Raw genomic sequence first — 15,814 nt, forward strand, 5'->3', positions numbered from 1 at the left:
AGCTCCACCTCCCGGGTTCACGCCATTCTCCCGCCTCAGCCTCCGAGTAGCTGGGACTACAGGCGCCCGCCACCACGCCCGGCTAGTTTTTTGTATTTTTAGTAGAGACGGGGTTTCACCATGTTAGCCAGAATGGTCTCAATCTCCTGACCTCGTGATCCACCCGCCTCAGCCTCCCAAAGTGCTGGGATTACAGGCTTGCGCCACCGCGCCCGGCCTCAATGTTATTTTTTAGATGGGAGTCTCACTCTGTTGTCCAGACTGAAGTGCAGCGGAATCATCTTAGCTCACTGCAAGCTCCGCCCGCCGAGTTTGAGATTCTCCCGCCGCAGCCTCCCAAGTGGCTGGGATTACAGGTGCCCACCACTGTGCCTGGCTAATTTTTGTATTTTTGGTAGAGACAGGGTTTCACCATGGTAGCAGTGCTGGTCTCGAACTCCTGATCTCAAGTGATCTGCCTGCCTTGCCCTCCCAAAGTGTTGGGATTACAGGCGTGAGCCATCGCGCCCGACCTGCCTTCGATTTTTAAAAAACAGAAGCTGCTCCCTACAGCTGGAGTCTTCACCCAGTACAGAGAAAGTCAATGCATGCAAAAGAAATTAAACACCAGATGGTGGGGGTTGGAAAGGACTACTGAGAGGGAAGGAAAACGCTTGAAGGCAGAAGGTGCAAGGCAAGGCCATCTCCAATCTCTCCTGAAGGGAAATATTATCAGACATTAGTCTGACATTCCCTGAGGTGCAGGGACAACCTGGTGTTTAATTTCCAGCCTGGTGGCTTTTCCTTATCAGAGACTGAGCTGCTCAGGTGAGCATAGTATGTGAGCATTAGGGAAGCTGTGTGCTGACCAATAAAGTCAGTGCAGAGGTGCCTCTGCCAGCCAGATGAATAGGAATGTGGCAAAAAGTAGGTGCTGAGCAAGCTACAGAAGGATGAAGTGGTTTTCAAAGAATATAAAACATTGGTCGGGCAAGGTGGCTCATGTCTGTAATCCCAGCACTTTGGGAGGCCAAGGTAGGTGATCAACTTGAGGCTTGGAGTTTGAGACCAGCCTGGCTAACATGGTGAAACCCCATCTCTACTAAAAATACAAAAAATTAGTCGAATGTGGTGGCGCATGCCTGAGGCTGAGGCAGGGGAGTTGCTTGAGCCCGGGAGGTGGAGGCTGCAGTGAGCAGACTATGCCACTGCACTCCAGCCTGGGTGACAGAGCAAGACTCTGTCTCAAAACCAAAACCCAAACAAAACAAACTCCAACAAAACATTTAATTAATAAAGCTTTATTGGCTGGGCACGGTGGCTCATGCCTGTAATCCCAGCACTTTGGGAGGCCAAGTGGGGTGAATGACCTGAGGTCAGGTGTTCGAGACCAGGCTGATCAACATGGTGAAACCCCATCTCTACTAAAAATACAAAAATTAGCTGGGTGTGGTGGCATGTGCCTGTGATCCCAGCTATTCGGGAGGCTGAGGCAGGAGAATTGCTTGAACCCAGGAGGCAGAGGTTGCAGTGAGCCAAAATTGCACCACTGCACTCCAGCCTGGGCAACAAGAGCAAAACTCCGTCTCAAAAAAAGATACAGCTTTATTATTATAAATATGCAAAAGCCTAAACTTTTTAAAAAGGCTGAAATAGTACTTGATATATTCCCTTTTTTGGGTCCATTTTAAAGAGAAGCAACAGCCTTTAAGCATGATTTCAATTAAAAGATGCTCAAGTTGTACTTCATAATCTATTTTTAGATAAAAGGCCCAGGAAGAGAGTCTGAGGAGGAAGCCTCTGATTCTCTACCCTTGCCCTCCACCACACCAGTTCCCCCAAGTGTGAAATGCAGAACTCACTGAGAAGGCACTCCATGTACATTTTATATTAGTAGTTATAAATATATGTGTGTGTGTGTGTATGTGTATTTTTGGAGACAGGGTCTCACTCTGCCACCTAGGCTGGAGTGCAGTGGCATGATCATAGCTCACTGCAGCCTGGACCTCCTGGGCTCAAGCAATCTTCCCACCTTTGCTTCTGGAGTAGCTGGGACCACAGGTGTGTGCCAGCATGCCTGATTTTATTTTCTGTTGAGATGGGGTCTCACTCTGTTGCCCAGGCTGGTCTCAATTGATCCTCCCGCTTTGGCCTCCCAAAGTGTTGGGATTACAGGTGTGAGCCACTGAGTCCTGCTAATGTGTATTTTATAATGTAATGATTACAATATCAAACTTGTGATTTCACAAATATCAGTGGGTCAGAATGAAGCTGAAAAAAGTACACTTCAAGTTGATTTACAAAATTAGGTGGTAATGAGGCTGGGCATGGTGGCTCATGCCTGTAATCCCAGCACTTTGGGAGGCCAAGACAGGCAGATTGCTTGAGCCCGGAAGTTCAAGACCAACCTGGGCAACATGGCAACACCTGTCTCCACAAAAAATACAAAAATTAGCTAGGCATGATGGCATGTGCCTGTAAGTCCCAGCTATTCAGGAGGCTGAGGTGGGAGGATCACTTGAGCCTGGGGAGGCTGAGGCTGCTGTGAGCAATGATTGCGCCGCTGTATGCCAGCCTCGTTGACAGAGTGAGACCCTGTCTCAAAAATAAAAAATCAGGTGGTGATTGCACAAGCATTGTGAATGTGTTTAATGGTAGTAAATTATAAAATTATAGGGAGTATATATTCACGGCAACTTGAATCTATACTCCAAAGTAAAACAAAATTTTTAAAAACTATACTTAAAAGTGGTTAAAATGGCAAATTTGATTTTGTCACAATAAAAACAAACTGACACTGGGTAAACAATGGTTGAGCTGGTCTCAGATCCAGTGACGTGAGAGTATGGAGAGGAGTGCCATTTAGAAGTCGCCCCCTCCCCCACAGGCAGCGGCACCCTGCAGGAGCCCACTGACCAACCAGTTACAAGTGAACCTCTCAAACACCAAAAGGCTGCTTTAAAGAGGGTACAGCTGCAATGAGTCACCTTCCAAGGGAGCCACAAAAGCCACAGGTCCTCTAAGCTCCTCTCACTGGGGCCTGGAGGACAGAGAGCAACCATCTGTGATGAGACACAGGTTAACTGAAGCACATTTACTGGCTTTTGAATTCTTTCTATTCAGTAGTGGTTAGGAGAAAGGACTCAGGAGTTGGGCAACCTGGTTTGATTCCCAGTGCACACCACTTTCTAGCAGGCAACCCAATTTCTTTTAACCTGTTTGCTCATCTGTAAAATGAGGATGGGAACACTAACTACCTCCTAGGGATGCTGTGAAGCCTGGAACATGTAGTGGGTATCACGTGTATCCTGCAGCGCCTGATTGTGGTAAACAATCAACATTAGCTAGGATAATTATTTGCATATAAGTTCTGATTTTTAAACATTTTTAATGTTTAATTTTTAAACACTTTAATGAAAAATGGGGATGTGAACAAAGGAACACCCAAATGCAGAACTTGGTAGACAAAATCTTCTAAAACCCCCAAGCTGCCACTTGTTTTTGAGAACAAGTGGACAGCAAATGGGATCCCCAGTCTGGGAGACGCTTGGCTAAATCAAGTCTGAGGCTTCTTTATTGCCTAATTTCAGAGAGAACATTCTTTATTGCAGGGAAAACATTCACAAACTTATTTGTGTTAAGAATTGTTATTTCATAGAACATATTAGGGGCTAGTACTCAATAGAACCCCCACTGAGAAATGCTACCCAAGACCCACTCCACATAGAGGAACATGCAGGGGAAGGCTGAGGCCTGGGCCATCCAGCACTACTGAGCAGTCCACAGAAGCATGCCATTCAGGGGCCTTGTACTGAGGTCAGAGTGAGGGAAGTAGAAGTTTAACCACTTTGGGCCAGAGTTTTAAAGGTCTGGAGGGAGGAAGACTGCCGGGCTCTGGGATTCGTTGCTGGCCAGCAGAGTCCTAGGGAGCAGGGACTCTGCAGCACTAGGGAAGAGATGAGCACTGGCAGGTCTGGACCAGCTCTGTTGTGTGGCAGCCAAGGAGAACAGGAGATTGCTCAAAAACTAGGTTTGGCAAAAAATTTTAAGGTGTTTCCTTATAAGTAGGAGAATACAAAAAGTATTCCTGGAGAATACAAAAAGATGGGGAAGGCAGTTTTCTGGGGAGAAATTATGTTTTCCTTCAGGAGCTTTTGGTGGGTTCAGTTATACACCTTCAGGTACATCAAAATGAAGCCTTACGTTTTGAAGAGGAACCCACACCCCCTCTTCAGGAACACCGCAAGCCCACCCGCGCCAAGGACACACCGCCCTCCCCAACCATCAGTAACTCTGAAGACATCAGTTCTTCTCAAACAGTTTAATAGCAAATAAACAAAGGAAGGTACCACACTTGGCAGATACAAAATGACTTTTTGTCCGTGTGTCTGTGCAATTAAAACAGATTTAGGTTCCCCATTGGGACAAAAGGAAAAACACACAAAAAAAAGGAAGGAGATTCCTTTGAAACACATACTCCCTTGACCCAAACTTGTAACAATTTTTTTTTTCTTTTTAAATTCACTACACAAACTCTGTGATTAGGTAAGAAAAGCAACGAGAGCTCTTCTTGCCTTTTTTTAAACCATTAAAGTAAAATCCATAATTTTCTACAGAGTACAACACAAGTTCACACAAAAAAGACATTTTCTTTTGCAAATCAAAACAGGAAAGAAAAGAAAAGCTCAAACAAGATAAAGGAAAAGCATTTCTACGGCTGAATCACGACTGAGTTGATTGAATCCCGTTGTTGCTGCAGAACAGACTGTGCGTTTGGTCATAGTGGCAATTTTTTTTTCTCTTCACATTGTGAAATCACTTTACATTGTTTTCTAGTAGAAAAGGCAAAAAACTGTACAAAACCCCTAGTGTTAAATACAACGTTTGTACCAATAAAAAACTCACACAGGTTTGTCTCCAAAATGTAAAGTTTCTTTTTTTTTTTTTCTTTTTAAATTATTCACAAAAAGCAGCTGGAAATCAGAAAGGCAGCTGCCGCTCCAGGGTCTCAAATCCATTAAAACCACCACAGAACAATTAAAACAATCAGAGAGAGAAAAGGAAAAGGAAACAACGTCCAACATTTGGCATTTGGTTTTATCCACAGGTTTTCCCAGAGCTCCTCTTGGAATTGAAAGCAAAATATATTGGCAAACACGGCTTCTCAATACACAGGAAGGGGAGCCTCAGTGCCTCCTGCCAACAGAGGCGGCTCTGTGCAGTCAGACTGTGGGGCGCACAGCAGTCTCTCAGGCTGGGGTTTCTGGCCTCTTTCCATCCAATCACCCCTTCCAGGAAATTCAGCAGCCTACCAGACACTGGGCCTCTGCCTGGCTGCCCTTTCCCCCAGGCAGAGTGGCCTTGGGCATAATACCGGGCAACCCGCCAGCCCCAGAGCAGAAACCCTGCTGGGATCCCTTCCTTCATCAACGTTGGTGTGGAGGATGCTCAGCAGCGCTTCCACCTCCCCATCCCCAGCCGCTAGCTACATCTCTCCACCCTTCCCTGGACAGTCCTACTTCCCAGCTCGCCCACCCACCAGCAGCTTAGGTCTAGGTGGGATCTATCATCAGCTCCTCCCCCTGCAACCTCTTCCCTCCACAGATCCACCCTGTGACCTCTCCTCTCCTCGCCTCTCCCCCTCCACTCACATTCTTACTCAAGTCTCCAAGACCCTGAGGCTGGATGGTGCCACAAGAGAAGAGGGTCAGTTTCCCTCAGGGAACCAAAAAAACTGGCTTGCTCGGCACCCAGGGACAGTAGCTGTTTGGCTCTTCACCCAATTTAAAACACAAATCCCTGCCCTTTCCCCCCACCCCACCAGCTAAGCAAGAGCAGAGCTGTGGTGAAGAGCCAGTGCGGGGTGGCTGGTGCCCAGGGCTGTAAACAGTGTGAAGACTGTAGTATTGTGCTTGTCACCTAGGAAAAGCGCCAGCAGGTGAATTGCCGCTTGGTGCGCAGATGGCCTCCTACTATGGGGTGGTTGGGAGCGCCCTCCTTCCTCCAGGTGCTCACTGCCCCTAATGCGCTAAGTAAGCCTCTTGCCCACCTGCTGCCACCTTCTAGGCTCTACTTCTGCTTCTTGTGTCTCTCCAGGCCCCCTTCCCACCCTCTCTGAGCAGAGCAGCCAGCCTCCTGGACACCCTGCTGAGACCTGGAGGCCACACGAAGTGACAGTCTAAGTGCACAGGCAAACGCTCTAAGGGCAATAGAGGAGAAAGTTGCCACTTCAAAATAAAACAATACAATCTTGAAAAAAATAATCAACCCTACAACAATTTAAAACAGCTTCTTTGAAACCCTTTTAAATCAGTTTTTGCACAAACTATAGAAAACAGAGAGGTGAAGGTGATATATACGAAGGTGTGAAGAAACAGCAGGAAACATGCAAAACTTTTTTCTGGGCATAATCTTAGTAGGAAAGGAAAAAATTCAAAACAAAAACACAAAAACAATACAAAAACAAAAACAACAACAAAAAATCAAAGCATCACATTTTGCTGTGGAGACTTTAGGAACAAGCATGGGGCTGAGGGGAAGGGGCAGGCGGGATCCAGGACTCCCCACAGAGTCGCTCCAGGGAAGAACCACAAAAGAAAAAGAAAAAGGGCTGGCTGGGGCCCAAACTGCAGCCTGCGGTCAAAAAGGAAAGGGGGTTCAGGTGCTCTCTGCAGTTGAGAACTCAGAAGAAAAACAAAAGAAAGAACAATACATGCGGTCTCCTCAAGCCCCACAGACTGTATCAGCAAAATGTGCTCAGGAGCCTCAAAGGTTTTAGTGACATCTTTTATTTCATTGTTTACTTCAAAGTTGTCTTTAAAACTAAGCACACAGAGAAACAAAGCCTAGAAACGGACTGGCTGTGTGTTCACAGAAATACAAACACCACGCGGTATGTGCTAGTAGGGCTGCTCTGAAGACAATTACAAAGAATTGGAATCACAAAATCAAGTGGTTATCTTATGAAGTTCTAGAAAAATAGATTTTTTTTATATTCAAATGCAAGTTTAAATATTTCCCCTTCAGCAGTCGTTCTAGCAAAACCAATTTGGCAGCACAAAAGGGAAAAAAAAAAAAAGGAAAGAAAAAAAGAAAAAGAAAAAAAAAACGAAGAAAGAAACAAACATAATAAAAATACACGTCAGCATCAAAGGTCAACACAAGGTCAAAGGTGAGAGTTCAAGCATCAGAGAAGCTGAAGAGACAGGGATTTGGACGATGTACTTGACGCCACATCGACATGCTTTAGGCACAACGATGAACAAACGGCAGGAATCTAGAAAAAAAAACAAACCAGAAAGAGGGAGACCCACTGAGTTACACAGAGCAATACATCCAAACAAAGAGAGAGAGAACAGGACACTCACTGTGTGTACAGCCCTGAAATGAGGTGGGCGGGCAGGGATTGGGTAATGACAGGGAACTTTTGCACATGCTAACAATGGACACAGGGAAAAGTCAAAAAGGACATGGAGGACACCAAGAACACATCTAATTGCCAGAGACAGAAGGGAACCTAAGGCTTGGATTTTCCATGAAGCACCTAACTCCTAAGAGAAGGTCTCCAGGGGAGCAGAGCCTCAGCCTCTCTCCCCACTCTCTGGTCACAACCCAAGGGGAAGCAGAAGATGCTGGCTGGGGTGGGGAAAATTTTTCAGGGAAGAGGACCAGAATTTCTGCTCTTATCTTATGGGGATGGCCCTTTGTTCCCAGAAATCCAAGCTCTTAGCTTCCACCCAGGCCCTGGCCACTCAAGTGGAACCCAGGAGACAGTGGTCTGGCTGCATTCAAGGCAAATCAATTTCATGATGTAACCCGAGTAAGAAACAAAACTACAACAAAAAACACTTTGTAAGTGAAACCTTCACACAACAGAAAAGGATTGCTTAAGACTTGACAGCGAGTCTCCACTCTGAGCTGAGCCCTTTCACACATGAGACTTGTAGGGGAGCAGCTTCTTCACAAAACCATCTTTGGCCTGGGGAAAGAACTGTGCTCAAGGGCAGTGCTACTGCTGTGCTAACTCACTCGGCAGGGGGAGGAGAGAACAGAGAAATGCATGGTCTCACCAGCTGGCTGCTCAAGCAGCCCAGGACCCTGCTGGGGCAAGCATTCCTTTTAAGAGAACCCATCAGCAGGTATGAAGCCCTCAGGGTCTGGTTATCAAAGGTGGGTGGATTGCACCTTGGCCTCTTATGTCATTAGGAAAGGGGTTTCATAAGGTCCCAGAGCCCAAGACAAATCCATGGACAAATAATGGTGAGATGGGGGAAGGCAGCGAGAAGAGGGGGATGTGGGAAGGGAGTGACGTTTTGGCTAAGGAGGAAGACAGAACAGAAGGCTAGGGAGCACAGCACCGGCAGCACCCTGTGGAGCACAGCTCTCTCCTCTGCCAATTCACAGCATTAACACCTTCCCCTTGGGCAGGTTAGCTGGGCTGCAAACGGGCCACAGAAAGTCAGTAGTTTCAATCATACACAGCACCCTGTGTGTATAACAATCACATTCTGGATTCTACAAAATCCTGGCCTTTTCCAGAGATATAATTTAGGTAATAAATATTCTCCACCCCGGAGCTGTATAAAACTTCTATAAAAATAGAAACGACATTCTTGGTTCCAGCCGGTTGGGATTCAGAACAGCGCCTCCCCAACCTAGCATTTTTTTCTTTTTTTTGTTTTCTTTTTTCTTTTTTATTTTTATTTTTTGCATTTATTAAAAAAATCCCATCATGACCCTGGAAGCCTTTAGAACAGTTTTATCCTTTGAAACACAGGACACATTTCTCCCAGTGCGCAGAATTTCAAGTTTACGTGGTTCAGCTTAAGAAGTGTATGTTTCACGTTCCTTAGAGGACAACAGACCCAAGTTATCACTATGAGAAAGGAACAGCTGTCCCAGCTTCAATGGGATAATCCAACACCACCAGCTACCTGTACAACAGTAAGATGGTCAATCCCTGTCTGTTACCCACAGGGACAGCATGACAAGGAGAGAGCCCCCATCTGACTTAATAGCAAACCAACCCCTTTATTCTTATCTCTGCTGCTAGGGGTCAAGACTGGCATTTGTGAGGTTTCAGATTCCAGAGACCCAGGGATCCCGTCCCTGGCCGTGGCTATAGTCATATCTTAACAGGGCCACCTCTGCCCAGGTGTACATTCCCAACAGCATGTCCTTCCTGGTTCTCTACCCCCACAGCACTTCTTAGAGCAGAGGCAGAGCCCAGAAGCTGTGTGGGTCACAGGCAAGAGCTGAAGTAAGACCTGCAGGAGGCAGCAGGGAGCTAACTGTAGCACGAGGACAAAAATGAACACGGTAATACTGAGGTAAATGAACACTCAATTCATGTGGAGGCTGTAAACGTCCTAATGTCACCTCTGCCTCAAAAGCAGAAAATGTGACTGGAGTGGTTACAGGAGGGGTCTGCCAGACCCCTGTGGGAATACTACATCTGGGACACCTCAATCAAGGAGGCAAGGGAGGATTTCTGGCCACTGGCAAATGAAGCATACTGGCTTGCAGGGACCTTCTGATTCAAGTACACCAAGAAACAAGCTCCTCCTCCCTCGACTAGATGGCATTGATCACTCTGCCCACAAGTGGTACCCCTTCAGCAAGAACTGCAAGCCCTTCTTGGATTTGCCTTCATGAGAAAATTGTGACTTGGGATGGAGGTGACGTTTCTTGCTGTGGTGAACTGCAAGGAAGGAAACCAGGCAATGTATTCCATAGAGGCCTTCTTTAAAGAGACCTGTTGGAAATGGGCCATGGTCTAATTTGGTGTTGAAATAAACTAACCTCTTTGGCTGCTTCTCCCAAACTGCCACCAGCCAGGCAGGGCCAATCCAATACTGACCGCTGGCTGGGGGAGCTGGTAATGGGTGATGCCGCCCTGCTTTTTGCATATGTCAGGCTAACAGGTGCTCTATTTCCAGAGAATTGTTAACACTCTTTCTTGAAAAGAGCGGCAGAAATTCCGGACAAGAATCTGAAAAATATGTGTCAAAAACTATTTCCCAGAAGGCAGTTGTGCAGAAGTTTGAGTCTCCAGCTGCCAGGGCATTAGGTGTCACTCCACTCTCCCCCAAAGTCGCTCTGCTCCCCACAGCTCCCAAGTGTCAGTTCTCATTCTACCCACCCTCACACTAAGGGAGGTTCTGGGGGTCACTTTTTTGTTCTACTCAGTCCTCTCTTTTGGGGTGGTTTGGGGCAAATCCCGATCATTGTCTGTGTTAAATGTTTCCCTGTCCCCCTTCCCCAGGGTGGTTTTTGGTGTTGGTCCTTCTCAACACACACTGGTTACAAACACAGCAAACTTTAAATAAAGGAAAAAAAAAAAAAAAAACAACTCAGGATATGGCACCTAAACTCCAAAGTAAAACACTGGAAACCAAAGCACAAACTTGTCCTCTGTACGAAGCGAAACTCCCACAGAAGGCAGTAGCCGAGTCTTCAGGGCAAGCTGTGCCTGCGAGAGTGGCAGGGATCAGGGTCCAGGGCTGTCAACACACAGCCTCAGGGCTTCGAATCATTAAGGGTGCTCCTCCCCCACTTACCAGAAGACCCTCTCACTCCAGTCTCAGAGGGGAGCACGCTCAGTAGGGCTTGCTGTCATTCTTCGAACGTTTGAGCTGCACTTTAAGCCGCTTCATGCCAATCTGAAAGCCGTTCATGGACTGGATGGCAGCTTGGGCCGAGACAGGATTGTCGTAACTTACAAAACCTGTGTGTCCAAGCAGAAACCTAGGTGAGGGACATAATGAGGCAAGGAGATTCTCAGTCCTCCTTATGCAAGATACCTTATGTGCTTCATCTAAAATGCCAATTTTACTCAGTAGGGACAAGAAATCTGGACATTATATCATATGAAATAAATTAGGTTCTTAATAGTACCACTTAACATCTACATGGTAATTTAAAGGTTTTTTTCTTTTTCTTGAGACAGGGTCTTGCTCTGTCACCCAGGTTGGAGTACAGTGGTGTGATCATGGTTCACTGCAACCTCGGCCTCCTGGGCTCAGGTGATCCTCTCACCTCAGCCTCGAGTAGCTGGGAACACAGGTACACGCCACCATGTCTGGCTAATTTTTTGTAGCCATGAGGTCTCACTCTGTTGCTCAGGCTGGTCTCAAACTCCTAGGCTCAAGTGATCCTCCTGCCTTGGCCTCCCAAAGTACTGGGACTCATAGGCACAAACCTGGACTGTTTTAAGGTTTTTTTGCAAACCATTTTCCATATATTATTTTTTCTCTCTGGAGCAACAGTGTGGGTAGAAATCCTTACCTCCACTACAGCAATGAGAAACTGGGGCTCAAAAAGAGGTTATATGACCTGCCCATGGCCAAGTTAAAACAACAACCCAAACTCATATCCAGCTCTTTCTACAGTGAGCTCCTTCTTTCTCAGTGGTAAAATACTAATCCCACCCTGACACCAGAGAGAAGCCAACATACCAAAACACTTGCTCAGGTTTGTCTGCTTGTCTATGAAAACCTTGGCAGACACGACATTCCCAAAGGGCATAAACATCTGTAACAGGTCCTGATCGCCAAACTCCTGGGGCAGGTGGTAGATGAACAGGTTGGCTCCCTCTGGACCTTCAAAATACCCAGGAATTGGAAAGGTATCAGTGTCAAACATGCTCGTCACCAGTGGTCTTCCTCATTTCCACCTATGTTAAAACCGTCACAATCCCCAAAAGTAGAGATTCATCTGGGGAACTAAACAGATTCTCTAAATACAAAGCAAGAAACCAAAGGGCAAACATTAAAACAGATTCCTTCCCTCACATTCAGCCAAGCTCCATCTCACTGAGGATGTGAGAATTCTACCTGGAGGAGAAGTGCTGGGATAATAAAGCAGGCCGACTTGTGTGTGGAGCAGGAGAAGAGACTGCAGGCTCAGAGAGGAACACAGAAGAGGGGGTGAAAAGGGGTTAAAAACAAAACAGGTTTCCAAATAATGCCTAGAAACCCCAGGTACAGCAAACAGATGGGTAGTTGCCAGACGCAAGATGTAGAAGCAGGGAATGAGTACAAAGGGGCACAAGGGAATTTCTAGGGGTGATGGAAATGTTCTTAATCTGTGGTGATGGTTGCAGGACTGGGTCTGTTTGTCAATACTCATATAGCTCTATGCCAAAATCAGTGAGTTTCATCATATGTAAATTGGACAATAAAAAGAAATTAGTTTTAAAAATGCACCCATGATTAACACTGAGCTTAAAAGCAGAATACACATTCTTCATCTGATTACTTATACTCAATGATTTTCTTTCTTTCTTTTCTTTTTTTTTCCGAGATGAAGTCTCGCTCTGTCACCCAGGTTGGAGTGCAGTGGCATGATCTCAGCTCACTGCAACCTCCGCCTCCCGGGTTCAAGTGATTCTCCTGCCTCAGCCTCCTGAGTAGCTGGGATTACAGACAGGCGCCACCACGCCCAGCTAATTTTTGTATTTTTAGTAGTGATGGGGTTTCATCATGTTGGTCAGGCTGGTCTGGAACTTCTGATCTCATGATCCGCCCGCCTTGGCCTCTCAAAGTGCTGGGATTACAGGCATGAACCACTGCATCCAGCCTACTCAATGATTTTCTAACCAAAAAGTTTTATTACAATTGCAGTCCAGCCATTCTCCAGCCACCCTGGCCTCCTTGTTTTTGTCAAACATATCAGGGAACTTTGCTGCCCGAGGGCCTCTGTACTTGCTTTTCCTATGCCCGTTACTCTTCTTTCTCTAAATTCAGGCATGGCTTGCTTCCTACTTCCTTCAGTTCTCTGCTTAAATGTCAACTTAGACAGACATTCTCTGAGCATTCTGCATAAAATGCAGTGCCTCTGACACTCCCTATCTCTCTTCCCCGCTTATCATTCTCCAGAGGATCATCTGAAACACCTCATGCCCTCATTTATTTATTGTCTATCTCCACAAAAATATTGGTTCACGCTACGTTCTCCTACTACCACATCCCTAGGGGATATGTGATTCAGAGCAAGTGAGGAGGGATGAACCAGGACTTCTTTCTGCTGTGATAAGAGGACACTCATCTTTTTCCTACATTAGTGCTTATACCAGCTCCTGGTTATAAAAACCCAGTCAAATCTGAGCACAGAGGTGTCAACAGGACTTTCTATTCATGTAAGTCACCTTCAGGCCTCTTTCTGGCTAGACGGTTTCTCCTAATTTTTTTTTCTCCTAAATTGAATACCATTTGTGTCAAATGACATACTTCCCACTCCATCAACTCATGGGCCAAACTGTCCCATCACCCCTCAGTTTGTCTTCAATCAGGACAAACATCGATCAGAAAGTGAGGAAAATGCCAAATGACACAGCTAAAAGGGACACTGAGACAGAAGACATCCAGACAGAAGATCCTCTGATAGATTTGTAATGTGTAGAGAAGACGTCCTAACAGAAACAGATTCTTGTCAAATGTGTCAGACGCGATAAGGTCAGTGTCTGTTGCTTCGTCTAAAAACTGGAGCCCCATTCCAAGAGGGCACACAGAGGTTCTGATCTGAGACACATCCAGAAAACTTTTCAAAAGCAGATCACATTTCACAGGGTTTCTCAGTCTACATTTGACACTATCAAAGAAAAACAATGGTCTGAAGACCTAACTGGTTCCCTCAGCCTTTGCTCTGCCTTTCAGTTCTGGTATAGAAGGAGGAATACCCCCATACCTGACCCCGATCTCCCTTCGCACTCACCTTCCTTCTGGCTTCCAGCAGCACCAATACTCTGCTGTGTCAGAAGATTCTGGTTGTACAGAGTGGGGAGTGCAGCAGCAGCATATTGCTGGATACCCGAGTAGGCCTGAGTGAGGGCCTCCATGGTGCTCCCGGTGCCATTGGAAAGGCCACTGCTGCCCAGGCCACCATTTAAAGCAGCCATTCCTTGGTTGGAGGAAGAGAAGTATTAATATACTGGAAAGACTAAACTGATGCCAAAGACAAGTCTACTCAGGGCCATCTAGAAGAGGGAAAACTCCAAAGTTCTTCCCTTTATCTCCCTCTTAGTTTCTCCCTGAGAAGAAACTATCTGACTGGCTAGATTTCAGGACATTCGCCAGGCCTTGCTAATGGGGACATTAAGAAATGCCATACGTGGGTGTGGTGCTCCCCATTACCTTCATCCAATCTGTGGAATGACAGGCTCCATATTCTATCTGGCTATTCTGCCACTTTCTTATAATGAGCTAGAATGCCATAAAAGAAGAGTCCCAGGACTGCGAACTCAAAGGGGTACATGTGATTTCTGACAAGATGAGGATGAACCCTACCATTAAAAGAGCAACTAACAGGTCCTGAGTACATTCTATGTGTCAGCCACTGTACTATGCAATGTGCTCAGCAGCACTTTATGTTCCAATTATTATTATTATTATTATTTTTGGAGACAGAGTCTCACTTTGTGTTGGAGTTCAGTGGTACAATCATAGCTCACTGAAGCCTCAAGCTCCCAGACTCAAGCAATCCTCCTGGCCTCAGCCTCCCAAGTAGCTGGGACTACAGGGATGCACCACTACACCCAGATAATTTTTGTAGAGATGGAGTTCTCACTATGTTGCTCAGGCTGGTCTGGAACTCGTGACCTAGGGTGATTCTCCTGCTGTGGCCTCCCAACTGCTGGGTCTATAGGTATGAGCCACTACACCTGGCCTCATTTAATTTTTAACAACCCTTCAAAGTATTCTATTATTCCCACTTCAAAGATGAGAAAATGTCCTTAGAAAGGTGCTCCAAAGTTATAGCTAGCTAAGGGACAGAGGTGGGATTTAACTCAGGTCTGAATAAAAAATCCACCACCCCCCCCCCTTTTTTTTTTTTTTTGAGACAGAGTCTCCCTCTGTCACCCAGGCTGGAGTGCAGTGTCGCAATCTTGGCTCATTGCAATCTCTGCCTCCCAGGTTCACGCCATTCTCCTGCCTCAGCCTCCTGCTGGGACTACAGGCGCCTGCCACCACGCCCGGCTAATTTTTTTGTATCTTTAGTGGAGATGGGGTTTCACCACGTTAGCCAGAATGGTCTCGATCTCCTGACCTCGTGATCCGCCCACCTTGGCCTCCCAAAGTGCAAGGATTAGAGGCGTGAGCCACCACGCCTGGCCCCCATGATTATTTTTAACTTTACTGGGCCACTGCAATCATTCCAGTGGTGCCCCTACCAGGGTTAAGATGTGCTACCTGCACAAAGAATAGTCTGATGACAGCCAGGGGCTGCCCCTTACCTGCCAAAGAGCCAACATTGAGGCCAGCCGTTGCTCCAGCTAATGTCTGCAAGGCTCCAAGTGAGGCTATGGGGTTGACAGAATTACTGCTGCTAGAGCTAGGTGAGGACCCTGCTATTAGAAATCCATGAGTTAAAATTCAACCCATCACTTGCATTCTCTTGTCAACAAGAGCCAAATACAAGAAAGAGTGTCACTATCCAAGTATGCTATTTGCAAAGGGGTTTTCAGTTACTAATTCTAATAACTGTCCTTCCAGGACAGAGACAAATAATGGCCACAGCATATTAAAAATCAGGAAGATTTCTCTTAAGTTCAGAAGATGACATTTGAAAATTTGTTGCTCATAATCTGACCTCTCTGGAAACAGGTGTTAACTATTTTCCCTTCCTAGACTCTGCCTTTAAAAGCAAAGGATCTGTCCAAGGCACATAACGGCACAGTGGGTCATCCTCACGCTTACCTGAACTAGTGAGCACGCTGAGGGGACTGCTGGATGTAGTGAGAGCATTGGTACCACTTGGTGTGTTCTGAGCTGCACTAGCTGCAGCAGCTAGTGCAGCCAAATTCTGTAACTGCATTGCATTCAACCCTGCAACATCC

The 15,814-nt window shown here is 46.3% G+C and overlaps 1 protein-coding gene across 4 annotated transcripts in view; it reads right to left on the minus strand.

Moving 5' to 3' along the window:
- Positions 1–4,285: 4,285 nt before the first annotated feature.
- CELF1 (CUGBP, Elav-like family member 1) overlaps positions 4,286–15,814 on the minus strand; it is a 62,543-nt gene continuing 51,014 nt past the window's right edge. Inside the window, exons 11-16 of one of the 4 annotated variants that reach the window (XM_012001442.1) lie at positions 15,675–15,803; positions 15,212–15,322; positions 13,693–13,878; positions 11,436–11,579; positions 10,539–10,705; positions 4,286–9,245 (exon numbers count right to left, since the gene is read on the minus strand). In XM_012001442.1, the coding sequence (XP_011856832.1) occupies positions 10,578–10,705; positions 11,436–11,579; positions 13,693–13,878; positions 15,212–15,322; positions 15,675–15,803 (698 nt within the window). In that variant the 3' untranslated portion in view covers positions 4,286–9,245; positions 10,539–10,577. Of the gene's footprint in view, positions 10,706–11,435; positions 11,580–13,692; positions 13,879–15,211; positions 15,326–15,674; positions 15,804–15,814 lie in introns of all 4 variants that reach the window. The other 3 variants (XM_012001440.1, XM_012001443.1, XM_012001439.1) reach the window with 3 other exon arrangements.

This window comes from Mandrillus leucophaeus, unplaced genomic scaffold (assembly GCF_000951045.1).
Source record: "Mandrillus leucophaeus isolate KB7577 unplaced genomic scaffold, Mleu.le_1.0 Scaffold66, whole genome shotgun sequence".
In the NCBI taxonomy this organism is placed as follows: domain Eukaryota; kingdom Metazoa; phylum Chordata; class Mammalia; order Primates; family Cercopithecidae; genus Mandrillus; species Mandrillus leucophaeus.